This window comes from Coturnix japonica, chromosome 10, assembly GCF_001577835.2.
Source record: "Coturnix japonica isolate 7356 chromosome 10, Coturnix japonica 2.1, whole genome shotgun sequence".
Classification (NCBI taxonomy): Eukaryota; Metazoa; Chordata; class Aves; order Galliformes; family Phasianidae; genus Coturnix; species Coturnix japonica.
The window spans coordinates 16046499-16060648 of NC_029525.1; the positions used below are offsets into that span (position 1 = coordinate 16046499).

Genomic DNA, 14150 nt, shown 5'->3' on the forward strand with positions numbered 1-14150 from the left:
TCCAAAAGCTCTTGTAGTTCTGTTAGCTAATAAATGGATCGCTAGGCAAGTGTTCAGCATGTTCATAAATCCTTGCAACACTCTGTATTTAGTATCAGCAGAAAGTCCTTACCCCTTCCACACCTGAACACGCACCTATTTTATAAGGAGAGAAGGAACTGCCTACGTTGCTTTTTTTCTGCCCGCTGGAAACACCCAAACCCGCAGATGCAAACTTGCAGTGCATCTGTGCTGCTTCTTTCTGAGGTCAGCATTAAGCAGCAGAAAAGCCACAGATCAATCCCAGCTGATTCAGGTGCTGGGAGAGGTGCAGACAGCGATGTTAGCAGTGACAAGTGAAGTCCAAACAGCTTTCCATCTCTGAATCTCTTCTAGCAAAGTGAAAGAGTAGCAGGAGCCAGAGGTGCCACCTAGGGCTGGGAGGTTGCTGAGCTGGGCACAGTAGGTCCACACAAGCAGGGATTATTCTCTGCCCTATTCAATGCTGTTTCCCCAGCCCTCGGGCAATAGGGTACCCATAGGGGAAGGCTCAGCCTTTCCTGCTGGCTCTGTTCCAGTTTGTCTAAAACACTTAAATATTCATTGTGAGAGGGCAAGTCTCTGTCTAGCCGGGTGCACAGACTCCTCTCCAGGGAGACAGGACACCTGCCTTCTGCGCTCAGTGCTTCATCAAATCATTAATTATTTAAAACAACAGGAAAAAAGCAAGAAAAACTCATGCTTGCAGCCTGCTGCTCATAGTACTCTCTGGGGTCCTGCAGAGACCAGGGTTTGCGACTCCCCTCCGGCAGAGGAGAGAATCAAACCCAGCGTTTCACTTTCCAAGGGGAGGATGCTTTACCCACTGAGCTATTGTATAGAAGGGCTTTTCCTTTATCTAGGCAGCCCGTATGTTTGCTTTTCCTATCACGGACAGTTTTTGAGTTTTTTTTTAAATTCAGTTTGAATAAAAGGAAAGCAAAACCCAAATCCTAAGCTCTGAGACCAGCAGCTAACCATAGACCCTACATATAAAGTGTTCTCTTTATGGATTAGGCTCTACCAAGGCAATAAGGATCCTTCTCCATTTCACAGCTGCAACCGCTGCCAGTGGTCCCACAACAAGGCAGCTGCACCAGTGCAGCACTTGGCTGCGCTGTCCTCATCAAGGCACCTTTGACAAGACTGAAACCAATGGATCAGCCCAGCACTTTAGTTAATTCTGCTGTGCCTGCATGGGGTGTAGCTGTGCCCATGGATGTTTCTCCTTTAGTAAAGGGCCACTATATCTCCACATCCCTTGGGCCTGCTTCACTGCATCTCAGCACACGTAGGAGCAGCTAAGACCTGCACAAGGATCTCCAGGACAGTGGTTTCCCCTAAGCCTGGCCTGAGCCTGAGCACAGCCCCGGCTGCAGCCTCGAGTTCATTGAATAGCACAGCGAATCCAGGCAGGTAAACAGCACTGGCACCCTCGTGTGGTCGCCTCGATGATCTTTGTGTGCTTTCAGCCAAAACCGGTCGTCCAGCACATTCCTCTAGGGATTCTTTCTAAAGAGGGGACCGGGAAAGGCATGAAGTCTGATGGAGCCGGTTGGCATGGTGCAGGCAGGGAATGCAGATCTGATGCTGCAGAGAAAGCAGATCATCAGGGCTAGAAAGGGCCTCGCAAGGTCACTTCTACCCCAAGATGGGCCCCTCTCCTCTGCGATCAGCAGCAAGGAAATCCCTGTTACGCAGCCTGCTCCCCTTTGCTGTCTTGGCCACTAGAAAAGCTACATGCAGAAGAAACTGAAGTCCTGCCTACTGACATTTAAACTCATGCTTCCCAGTCCTGCCCATTCCAGGTTTGCAGAACAGGTTATTCCTTTCTCACCACAGCATCTTCCTTGAAGATCAACAAATAACAGCTTTTACTCAAGCCAATATGTCACTCAAGGTGTCACCCCATATTAGAGGTATGACAGGGGGCAAGCAAACACGAGAAAGCATGGAAAGTGTAAGGAGATGTCAGGTAAAACAAAAGCATGTGTTGAGGGTACTTGACAGCATCTGCTCAGGCTCCTGATGCTTCAGAGCAGGGTAAGTAGGCTGGGCTGGGAGCCAAGCAGGCAGCTTTGTCATTCCTGTGTCCTCACACACTCACTGCTGCTTTGGACCCTGTTTTATCCTGCTTTTCTCAGATGGATTTGATCCTTCCTCTACCCTCAGCTCAGCCACTATCTGGTTCCTTCCTCCTAGAATTATCAGAAGAACGGTCAGAAAATGAAAGACAAAACTAGATCCTGATGCTGAAACAGGAGAATTAACTCAAACCAAGGGTAAAGAACTATCTTAACCCCATTCTGCACCTTGGCCACACGGTGAGGAAATACCAAACCCTGGACCTTATATTCAGGAATAATAAAAAAATAATAAAAAAACAACAACACAGAAACAACACAACAACCCACTACATCCCTCAAATTGATGTGGAAACAGAATTAAACCACCCGTAGCACCCTATTAGTGAGGGCACTGAAGCGGAACACCCTGAGGTGAGGGCAGCAAAGGGCTGTGGAGCATTGGCACAAAGCGCTGACTGAAATGCTGGGGTTTGCCCCCTGAAGCCATTCCACAGCGGCCTATTTTAACAAACAACAACAAAAAATAGCAAAATTAAAGAAAAAAAACCCATGGATTGATGATCCGAGGCCACCTTCCTCTCCCCTTTACGAGGAAGCGAGCTGCATGAGAATCACTAGAGAGCCCCTACAGCCGCTCTGCTTTTCAAACGGTGGCCTGAGGGGGGGGAAACGGCGGCGATATTCTATAGATCTTATTTAAAAACAGCAGCTAAAAGAGGCGTTCTGCGGCGGTGCGGCCCGCCCATGAGGTTGTGCCCGCCCTCCCGTGAGGAGGTGACATGGGGGACGAGCTGGAGGCCGAGGACGACACGCGTGAGTGGGAACATGGAGGGAGAGTTGTGAGGAGGGGGCTTGGGACGGAACGCTGTGAGGAGGGGTCTGGGCGGGAATGGAGGCAGTGCAGGCAGTGCCCCTCTCCTCGCTGTGGTTGTAAGGGCAGTAAGGATCCCTCTGCCTTTATTTAGCCCAGATTCTGCATTTCAGCCTCCAGCCACCCCTGAGTGGTCTCTCAGTGTATTTCTGTGCATGCATTTCTGCTCCTTTAGTGCTTTCTTGTATAATAAGCCACCTGCTCGTTGGTGCAGTGAGTCGCCTGTGCTGTGTGTGTTCATAGAGGGCATTTCTGCCTCAGAAATTAAGGTATTTGCTTAACTAAGGCTGAAAGTCTCCTGTTGTATGGGACAATTCCCATTTTCAGATGCTTCTCTATAGCTTGTGGTTTGTCTCTAGTTGATAGCATTTTCTCAGTAGTAATGAAGTGTCAGGCCTAAATGTTTGCAGCTGCATAGAATTAATGGCAGGTGCTCAAAACTACTTGATTTATGTTAGATAATGCTAAGGAAGAGGCTTATCCACCTCTAGGTCAGCAGTCTAGTGAGGTCTGAAAACCAGAATGGGGCAGCAGCCAAAGTGTGTGACTGAAGAATACTATGTGGACTTACATTTGGGTTAAAACACGAGCAGGTTTGGTGGACACAAGCGTGTATTCTTGAGCAGGATCCCCATCTATCCTCAAACTGCAGCCTGAGAGCTACAGAACAAAACCAGAAGAGAACAGAGCATCTGTGCCAGCTCTCCAGCAGGATGTGACAGGCTGAGGGTCTGACTCGATCACTTCTCTAAAGAAGTCTCTAAAACCATTAGGGCAGAGACTGGATCTGACAAAGGCTGGTAGCAGCTTTGCCAAAAGCCTTGAGAGCCTCCCTGTCAGGCTGCAGCAGGCCCAGTCACATTGCTCTCATTTCTTGGCAGGAGAGTTTGTTCGATTAAGGAGAAGATTGTTGAGGCAGGGCCCAACACGGAGAGTAAACAGCCTTAAATTATGCCTTGCTGTGCAGGACAAATGCTGCCATTTGTGTAAATTAATGTGCAGAACTGCCATTGTCTATTAGGAGATGCAACACTAATTGCAGATGGAGAGTGGTTGTGTGCTGCCTGGCTGGTTCACAGTGCAGGACAGGAGAACCATGTGTAAGGGCATCCTTGTAGAGCAGCAGGTAGTAAGTGGAGTGACAGAAGGAAGAGTTTGTGTCTTCTGCTCGAGTCCTCACATCAGTTCTGGGCTTGGAGGGTACTGGATGTAATGGGCCAGAAGGATTTGGGGCTAGTATAAATCCCTACAAACAGGAGATACTGAATTAGGACTGGAAAAACACTGATGAAGAGCTCAGAGAAGGGGAGATAGCGGGTGAGTGTGAATCCAGCAAACATGCCAGCGTCTGTATAGCTGGGATCCTTGCAGATCTTGCTGGGATCTTTCTGCTGTCTCCCTTCCCTGAAGTCGTGAGGGCTGGTGAGCTGAAGGGGAAGTTTGTTTGGGCACGTTGCTCCGTGCTCCATGCCAGCACTGTGTCAGTACCAGCTCTTCTGTCTCTGCTGCAGTGCTTCATTCAGAGAAGGAGTTCCACGATGCAGCGAAGCGTAACGACACGGCCAGGATGGAGGAGCTCATCAAGAGAGGGGTCAATATCAAAGCCAAAAACAATGTAAGTCCCTGGTTTTCCTGCCTCCAAGCTGCTGGAAGTGCTGAGTGTGTTTGAGAACTACAGCTCTGTTACGCTGCTCTCCTCATTAGCTGCTCAATTGGCCAGAGCTTTAAAGTACACTGCCCAGTGCCAAATAGAACCTGTGGCAACTGGGCAGTTTCACAGCACACTTGAAAGCCACAGAAATGGCGTGCTGGGCAGACTGTAAAGTTGCAAGCACTGACAAAGGGTAGTAATTTATGGTTCTGTTTGGAGCCAGTGAGGTCACTATCTGCAGAGCAAGGAGAGAGAGGCTGCGGCCAAAGAAAACTCTACACAGATTTGGGTCTTGAAGGAGGGTGATAAAAATGCACACATTCTGCATACACCAGCTTTGGTTCTCTCCTTCATTCTCTTCCAGACAGACCGAACTGCCTTGCACTGGGCTGCAGGAGCTGGGAGTGTGGATGCTGTGCGACTGCTCCTGGACCATGATGTGCCACTGGATGATGAAGACAGTGTATGAAGGCAAAAATCCCTTGCTCATCCTGCAAACGTGTGCTGCTGGGGGGTGCTGGGCTGGCAAAGGCTGCACCTTAGTTTTGAGTGGATGGCACAAGGCGCTTTGGTACCTGAGAAGCTGTGGCTTCTCTGCAAAGGTGTAGTGGCTTTTTGGAGATAGCCACATTTTAGGGTGCTTAGCTTCTTGTCATTGTGTTGGTGAGGCTTGTGGAATTGCTGTGACAGCCGTCAAGTTCTCTCTTCCTCATCACAACAGGCTAATAGACACCATTGACTAGGAGGTGGAAGTTAAGAGACACGTCTCTGCTCAGCTGTTGAGACTGTTGGTGGCAGGAATAATAGTAATTGGGCTAAATGGGAGCTTCATGGACAACTTAGCTTTACAGTGGGGGTGGTAGTGGTCTGCAGTTTAGCTGTATGTATTTTTCTTTTCCTCTGCCCAGTTTGGAATGAATGCACTTCTCCTGTCTGCTTGGTTTGGCCACCTCCATGTCCTGCATGTCCTCGTCAATGCTGGGGCGAAGATAAACTGCGTTAATAAGGTGAGTCTGATGGGGTGACCTTAAGTGAAACCATCTTCACTTCCAAGCCTAGATTTATTCCTGAAACAGATGTAATCATTGTAGCTATAGGGATGTATAAGGCTTTCTCAACCCAAGTTTCTGCAGCACTGACGTGGAAGGTGTTACAGAACTGGGAAATGGGTTTAATAAATCAGCAGCCCATGCTTTTTAAAATAACCCTTGGATGGGGAAAGGAGCATGAATATTTTGGTTGTAACTTGCCTGTCTGCAGTACATACTAATACAGCTCTGGAGATGCAGGGAGACTTCAGATGAGTCATTGCTAGCAGGAATAAGTTGTTAAAAGAGACTCCTTCAGTCTTCAGCTTTCTAAACCAACTATTTTTGATCTCCTCTCCAGAATGGCAGAAACCTGCTTCATTGTGCAGCGCAGAGGGGACACATCCGGGTGATGGAATTCATCATGGAAAACCTGGAAGATGTGTGTGTGGATCAGACGGACAAGGTGGGAATTCTCTCCCTCATTTATTTCTCTAGGACTGATCTTAGCCAGAATGTTGCCATTTGTTACAACGAAGGGTGACTCTCTCACTGCATGTTCCAGCAGCGGCTGATCTGTTCCTGAAGACAGAAAGGCACTGGAACAGATTTTTTTCTGCTCCTTGTCACTCGTGGTTCCTAGAATTATCCCCATTCTGGTCCTTGAAGGCTAAGTGAAGCAACATGAGATCTACCTTTCCCCAGAAGAGATTCTGATTTGCTTTATAACTGCTGTCTCAGATGTTATTTCTCTATTTTGTGTTATCCCTGGTTGCTATTAGTAAGCTTTTTATTCTTTATTTTTATGAATGTCTCCAGTGTTTTGTGAGACAGTTGTGAACATTAGTCCTGTAATTCTGTTCAGCTTGTGTTGTTAGTTTAACCCAAAGTACAGCGGAATACAAATCAACAGCAGAATAAAAGAGAACTATTTTAGAAGTGTGACACTTTCTGCCTGCATGGACACTAACTTTGCTGAGAACTGGGTGCTTGCAGTAGAAGATGTGATCTTCTGCCTTCTGAGCCTTGTTGGGCTGTATTATTTTTTTTCTGCTTTCTTTCAAAGATGGACAGGACAGCATTTCACCTGGCTGCAGAGCACGGCCAGCTGGAGGTGGTGGAGTTCCTAATCCGGCAGGGTTGCTCTCACAGTGCTAAAGACAAGGTATGGACATAAAACCACTCACAAGGGAGTGAGGAGTCAGACATGGGATACCAAATAAGGTCAGTGCAGGCAAGTTGTCAGCTTTTCTAACTGTGGTTGTGATATGTCAGGACTTTTCTTGCCTGTCCACCCACAAGCCATTTGCTCCTCAGTCCATGCTGGATTTCTTTCCAGAATTTTGCAGGCAGATACATCACCAAACCTGCTGGGCCATACTGAACTTTAAGATGTCTGGGTTTCTTGACTTCATGCTTCTCTTAATACAAGACTGTTTCAGACTGCTACTACTGGTTGTGGCCTCTTATTCAGTCACTGTAGGGTACACTGCAGAATTATGTTGTATAAGCACTCAGTGTTATGATATACGTATAAGCATATATTTATGTGTGCGTATGAAATGACGTTTACTTTCAGGAAAAGGATACAGCATTGCATTTAGCTGCTAAAAATGGACATCTTTCTGTGCTGCAGAAGATTGTAGACGTTGGAGTGGACCTTGATGAAAGGAACTTAGTAAGTACATTTAATAAAATGAAAATCATGAGTTTTGCTCTTTTTATCTCTAGAAGTACTCTCCTGCCCCAGTCATCAGGCTTGAATGATCACTATTCAGGTTTAGAAGATAACTGATTTTTATCTGAAATGTATGTGTTTAAAAGGAGGTCACGCTTGCAGAGTATCAGTGAAAAGCAACATCCTTCTTGGACCAATATCCAATTCTAAAGCATCTCATTTTCTTTCTGTTGTACCTCCTGACCTACCTTATCACTCTGTTATCTCCCTTTTTCTCTCTGACACTTGTACATTCAAGTGTCTAAATAGTTATTGAATGTGTTTTAAACTCAACTTCAGTGTGCTTTATGGTATTGACTTAGCCACTGAACATATGGCCCTTCTGTTTGAGATCTCTCTTTGATAGACCTGCTTCAGAAAATTCAGTGGTTAGAACACAGTTAATGACTTAGATAGCAAATATTGGCTCAGTTAAGCTAGTATTTATTCCACGGCACACTTCCAATTAAGTTTATCAGCTATTTTTTTTTAAGTCTTATTTGGTTACAGTCCCTCCAAAGTACATTTGATTGTCACTAAGATCTGAAAGAAAAAGGAAACCAGCAATTTTAATAACTGGTAGCATTTGTCACCCCCAGAATAGCTGTCCTATCTGCAAGAGCAATAATAAAACCAGATGAATTCTGCTGCTTTCCTGCAAAGGAATGAGCTGAAGCCCTCGGAAGGAACAGGCAGAAGCAGCGTGGCCCGTGGGCCAGCTGTTTCCCATGGCATAAGGGCAGAGCAGTACTCTGTTAGTGATGGGTAATTGTCTTTGTTATTTTCCTAACAATCACTTGGATGTCTCTGGCCCTCAGAATTGTTCTTTTAACATGCCATGGATTCAGAAGATATGGTTGAGATCTGCTTATTCTACTACTTCATCTTGTCCTTGCTTACAGAAGAACAGTGTGTTTCCTTTTTTGCTTCTCTCATCCTGTTTGTTCCAGGAAGGACTTACATGTTTACACCTGGCTGCAGAGGGAGGTCATAGTGACTGTGTGAAGCTGCTCTTGGAAGCAGGTGCTGATGTTAATGCCCAGACTCAGGTGAGCTCTGTGGAGGTGACTCCTTTTTCAGAAGCTTTCTCTAGTGTGGCCACTGCACCTGCACAGCTTGTGCAACCTTGTTGGTACAGCCAGCAGCTCGTGCAGGGTTCGTTTCAAACTTCTTTGGGGGGAATGGCTATGTGATGTGGTGTGATGTGATGTAGTGTAAGCGTGGAGAAGCCCTTTGTGCAATCATTTAAGTCTCTAGAGAGAGCCTCTTGATCTCAGAAGCTAGTCCTGCTCTGTAGATTCCTTTATACTCCTGTTGCTGCCATAACAGGATACCTGTAGAAAGGTCTTGGGTTCAGGCCTGCCTTATGAAAACTGGAGTTGGCAGAAGTAGAGCAGAGAGTGCAAGTGAAAGCCCATGTGGCTTTGTATGAAGAGATGTGAAGTTGCTCTGGGATCAGGGAGCTATGGAGATGGTCTGTGTGGATTTACTAGTTCTTGGGCATGGGGTTCTTGTAGGAAGGAAGCAGGGAAATCTCTGAGTAATCTGTAACAAATGTAGCTTCTTCAGATGGAAGTGCTGACTAATAACTGTATTTTCTGACGTGCCTCTCAGAAGAAAATGAACTGTCTTCATTATGCAGCGCTGCATGGCTATGAGGAGATAGCCAGGATCCTTGTGGATGCAGGAATCCACGTAGACGCTGTTAATCATGTAAGTTCCACTCATTGCTTTCATTCCATACTAGCAGGCAAAGACAACTGGTGAAGCTGTTCAAGAGCACAAAGCAACTTTGTAAAGACCAGTGCTGCTGTAGAGCCTGTGTGTATGGGGTAGTATCCCAGTACTCCCTAGTCCTAGTTGCCAATTGTCTTATTTTGGACATTGTAGGCACAATGAAGTCATTTTGATGCCTTGGAGGTGAGTGCTTTCTAAGCACAAGTTCTTTTTTGTACAGCAAAATGCATCAGCGACACACATTGCGGTGCTGCAGAACTACCCAGCACTGGTGAAGCTCCTCATTGATGCGGAGTGTGACCTTGACATTCCAGATAATGTAAGTCTGCAACTCTTTTTTTTGTTTGTTTTTTTTTAATTTGAAATGTGAACCCATTTTGTGGAAGATTCGATCACCTTGGGGACAGGGCTACAGCGGAGAGCTTTAAAATGGAGAAAAGCTGGAAGCGTAATTTAGGAAATGTGAAGCCTGTGAATTGAATACTGAGTACTAAAGTGAGGTAATCTCTTAATAGTACTCACTCATTGTGTGGGCTGTGCCATGTCCATGGGACCTGTGTACAGAGATGTGGTATAGACTCTCCCCTTTTTGCATGGAATCATGCATGCCTCATGCTTGTGCCTCTTTGAAATTTATTCCTTTCACCCTTCTTATGCAGAGGCAGCAGACTTCGCTTCACATCGCTGCAGAGCATGGCAGACAGGACATCGCTGAGATGATTCTCATTGCTGGAGTGAATCTGAAACTAATGGACAAGGTAAATGTCTCCATGGGTTGAATAAAACTGTCATTTCTTACTTTTCCTAATTTTCAAGTGCTAGGAATAAAATAGAAATCTGGATGCTTCCAGGGATAAGGACTGGAAATGTTACTGAGTAGGTTGTTTTGATGCCTTTTCCAGTAAAGAAGTGGCTGGTTCTTAGGAATATAGAAAACAGTTCACACAATGAGCAAAATTTCCTCTAAAATCTGCTCCAGTTCGTATTACTTCTGCTTGAGATACTGCGTACATTAATATCAAAGGTAGAATGGAGGAATGATAAAATAATTCAGGGATCACAACGTATGTTTTAACAGGTTTAAAGTATCTGGCACACTTTTCTGTGTGGAACTGGGTTTCTGCTCACATCTGAGACTAGAATCTTTCACGTGCCTGATGGCTGGGCTGGCTCACCTTCCTTGGTGCAACTTTCTAATCTTGTGTATGCTCTCACATGCATATACAACACTCTCCCCACTGCCCAATTGCTGTATCCAAAATTATCTTCATGTAAGGAGTGTAGTTACATTTTCATAGTCCCATCCACCTGTGCTTTTCCCAGGAGTCCATTTTTAATCACACATTATGGATCCAATAAAGTTAATGAGATTGCACAAACCACTTCAGCTCTGTGCATCAACAAACCTGCTATGCAAAAGGCTGTAAAATGCCTTGGATTGTAGAGCTGAGCTAATCTGTTGAAGATAGTGCCCATATTGCATCCTGCAATCCACTGTGATTTACAGGATACATTCCCAGATGTTGCTGCCAAACTTGACAGTTCTCCCATGGCAGCAGAGAAAATGCTGAAGATCTTGGAAAATGACTCCACAAGCCTTGCATGCAATAAGCTGAAGGTAACTCACATCTGATCATAGTTTACAGGTGGAGAATAATGATCCTCCGTCACAGCTAGGTACATTTCTCAATAGGATCAGCTGCCTGCTGTTAATGACTGCCAGGTGAGCACAGCTAGGTCATTTCCAGCTCATTTTTTTCCCCTTCTGATTTCAGCAAGGAAAAACATCTCTGGATGTTGCTGCCCGAGGCAATCACATCAACTTGGCAGACATGATTATCAAGGCTGATCGGTTTTACAAATGGGAAAAGGTGAGCAGCTCATACCACCATGCCTTGTGTTTTACAGGGCAGCTGTAGCTTTATCGTCTCCGCTGAGACTCCACATTACCAACTGTCAAAAGAAAAAGAAATGCAGGACATTCCATGACAGCCTGACCTCAGCTTCCATTTAAAAGAAAACAAAAGCCCTCAGCATGTCAACCACATCTACTTAAGGCTTTTTATTTTTTAAAAAGCCTCTGTTAGAAACTTCAGGCTGTGCTGAAGTGAACAGGGGTTTTCAAAGATTCTTTGGCATCTTTCCCAAAGCCTTATAGAAGAGAGCGGGGTATAATTATTTCTTCTTCCCAGAAGGAGAAACTGAAGCACTGAATAGGTAAATGCTTGGCTTGAGGTCAACATCTGTGACCTTGGGAGTTACAGCAGTTACTCACCTCTTACAAATATCGTTTCCTGCAAGATGAGTGATTGTTTCTTGTTGGAATAACCAAATTCCCTCTCAAACTTCCCCACAGCTGGGGCTGCTCCTTCTGTGTTTCCTAGAGTGGGGCAGCAGTGTCTCCTGTGTGTAGGGTACAGCTGCTCAACCTCAGCCCCCTCCTCCAAGTCCCAGATCTGTGCCCAACACAGTCTGAGCAGAGGGCATGTCACGAGCACAGCTGAACACTGCATTCCTTGCACCTTTGTGGACTCAGTGTATTCTCCACCGCCAGGAAATGCAATACTCTAGAAGGGAAGGAAAAGAAGGCAGAGGAACAGAAGTAATGCTGTGTCAGGCCCTTGCATGGGCTTCCCACATAGCCCTAAGTAAAGTCGTTTATCTGGCTAGCAGTCTGGCAGGCAAAGGAGGTGAGCACGTGCCTGTGTTCCAGGGGCACAAGGAAATCTGATTAATTGATTCTTCGTACAAATTCCTGTTAAAAGGTGCTATAGAAATGCAAACTGTGATTTGCATGGGCTTCCACAGCAAAGTTGCTATTAACTGTATTTGTTAACATGCACCATTAAAAGTAGAGTGAAACAAGAATAAAATAAATGTGCTGCACCAGAATGAGCTCGTAGCAACCTGCAGAGATGAGTATGTGGGAGACAGCAGAATGGCAGCTATGTAAAAAGCTTCAGTGATAGCAGGAGGGCATGTGCAGGTCTTGGCTCAGGGAGCACGATGGGGCTGATGTCAGTAATACCAACACAATAGATCATTAATGTCCCAGCTTCACTGAGGTTGTCAGCTTCATCAAGACAGACCTATTGTAGATTGACATGAGAACAAGATACGGTTTCACACTTCAATGCCAGCAGAAAAGCAGCAGGACTCACCAAATTGCATCTTATCCCACAATAGACTGATAGCAGTTCTGCAATATCCTACACTGAAACTCCTGTTCTGGCTTTGCAGGACAACCTGAACAGTGACTCCAACTCCTGGGTGACAAGGCACTTGACCTTTAAGCAAGATCACAGGGTGGAAACACAGCACATTCGCTCAGTAATGTGGAGGTTAGCTACTAAATACCTCAAACCTGGTGAATGGAAGAAGCTGGCACATTACTGGAAATTCACTGATGCACACATTAGAGCCATTGAGCAACAATGGACAGGTATAAAGCATTGCCCAACTGTTTTCTGTACTTCACTTGGACTGCATTTCCAGGATAAAGGTCTGCAGTACTACTGAAGCATGAGTAGTTTCAGTCAGGGTTATGGACTGCAAAGTGCAATTTCAGTTTCATTTCACCAGGTACTGCAAGCTACAGGGAGCACGGCCACAGGATGTTGCTCATCTGGCTACACGGTGTGATCATGGCAGGAGAAAATCCAGTCAAGGGATTGTATGAAGGTCTTGTGGGCATTGGAAGAAGAGATTTAGCAGGTAACACTTTTGTTTTCCTTCAAATAGTACACACTAAGCACTGGTTGAATTCTGTTGCTAATACAGCATATACAGAGAAAAACGTAAGTGAAACCAAGTCACAGGGGCTGGAAGGTACAGTGCCCTGTCCCACCTCTCGCCACCATTCCATGCGTCATTTCTCTTATTTGATAAATTAATGCATTCTGCCTCGTGCCTGCAGCACGAGGACAACCAGTAAACACAGATCCAAACATCCTTTAGCAAACATACTGTGTTACCAATACCCGCCCAGCCCCTTAACGTTAAGAAAATTCTCTTTTACAGAAAGCATTCGGAAAAAAGCAAACGCAGACCCTGCTTCTCCAAGGAAATGCACAGCAATGTGACACCCAAAGGGAGAAGAATCACTTGCTATGCTACTTATCAGAAAGCAGCTATAACTTCAGGGCTTGTCATGCTGCTACCTTCTTTGTCTGGAACTACAAGGATATCAGCAAATAGTAGCAGTCTAAATGCCTGCTTTATAAAGAGGTGGGATTTTATTGGCTATTCCCTATGTTCCAAATAACGTAATAAGATGTAAGTCACAGTATGGTAAGTGATGCTATCAGGAAATACTGCAGTATTTTACTGTAACTTGCTTGCATCACAATTTTGTATGTAAGTTTTTAGTTGTCAGTTTTATAAATTGGGCAGAATGCCTTTAATTTGAGAAACATTCTTTACATACCTGTTTTGTGTTTGATTCTGGTCTAATGCTTGTGTCTTAGATTTTTTCTCAACTTCCCTCTTAGCATGGGAGTTTGTTCAGAAAAGTTGAGGTGACTACATGGTCTGTGGTCTTTAAGGAGAAGACCATCGAGATTGATCGGTGTAACACATATAATTCAGGTGGGTCACTTCTTTAATCTCTGGGTTGTCACTTGAAAAGCTTAGATGGACATGGAGTTATCTGTGATCTAAGAGACAAAGAGTGAAGTTGTTAAGGTGACCTGAGGGCTGATATGTTCATGCACAGCATTGCTGCATGGATTTTACTGTTTTAACTCCAAGATGTTAGCATTGATTATTTTACACAGTCTCTCCTAAGGACAGTTTTCATAAACACAGATTTGACCCATCAGCTTTTGTATTTTTAGAGTGTTTCAAGTAGAAAAAATGGCTGTATTGCAATGAATCAGAATGTTACTGTTAAATTTGCACACTTTGTCCTAGTCAGCCTTTTCTTAAAAAACAAACAAACAAAAAAAACCACAAAGAAACAAATCCAACAACAAAACAAACCTGCATAAGAGGCAAATTCAAGTAGAAGGTTCGGCTTTTCTTAACGTCTAAAAGGTACCCG

The 14150-nt window shown here is 45.0% G+C and overlaps 1 protein-coding gene across 3 annotated transcripts; it reads left to right on the top strand.

The window, feature by feature from the left end:
* Positions 1 to 2771: 2771 nt before the first annotated feature.
* On the top strand, positions 2772 to 14047 carry ANKDD1A (ankyrin repeat and death domain containing 1A). 3 transcript variants are annotated; one of them, XR_001557585.2, is made up of 16 exons: positions 2775 to 2918; positions 4488 to 4591; positions 4992 to 5090; positions 5536 to 5634; positions 6017 to 6121; positions 6722 to 6820; positions 7235 to 7333; positions 8323 to 8421; positions 8987 to 9085; positions 9330 to 9428; positions 9769 to 9867; positions 10885 to 10980; positions 12350 to 12551; positions 12692 to 12823; positions 13130 to 13336; positions 13600 to 14047. XR_001557585.2 is itself a non-coding variant. In XM_015873333.2 (15 exons), exons 1-15 carry the CDS (start codon positions 2885 to 2887, stop codon positions 13189 to 13191), a joined length of 1524 nt encoding a protein of 507 aa, XP_015728819.1. In that variant the 5' UTR covers positions 2772 to 2884; the 3' UTR covers positions 13192 to 14047. The 3 variants fall into 3 exon arrangements, 2 of the variants coding, with proteins under 2 accessions (XP_015728819.1, XP_015728818.1); XM_015873333.2 differs by having other exon boundaries at positions 2772 to 2918; positions 8990 to 9085; positions 13130 to 14047; XM_015873332.2 differs by having other exon boundaries at positions 13130 to 14047.
* The last annotated feature ends 103 nt before the right edge of the window (positions 14048 to 14150 follow it).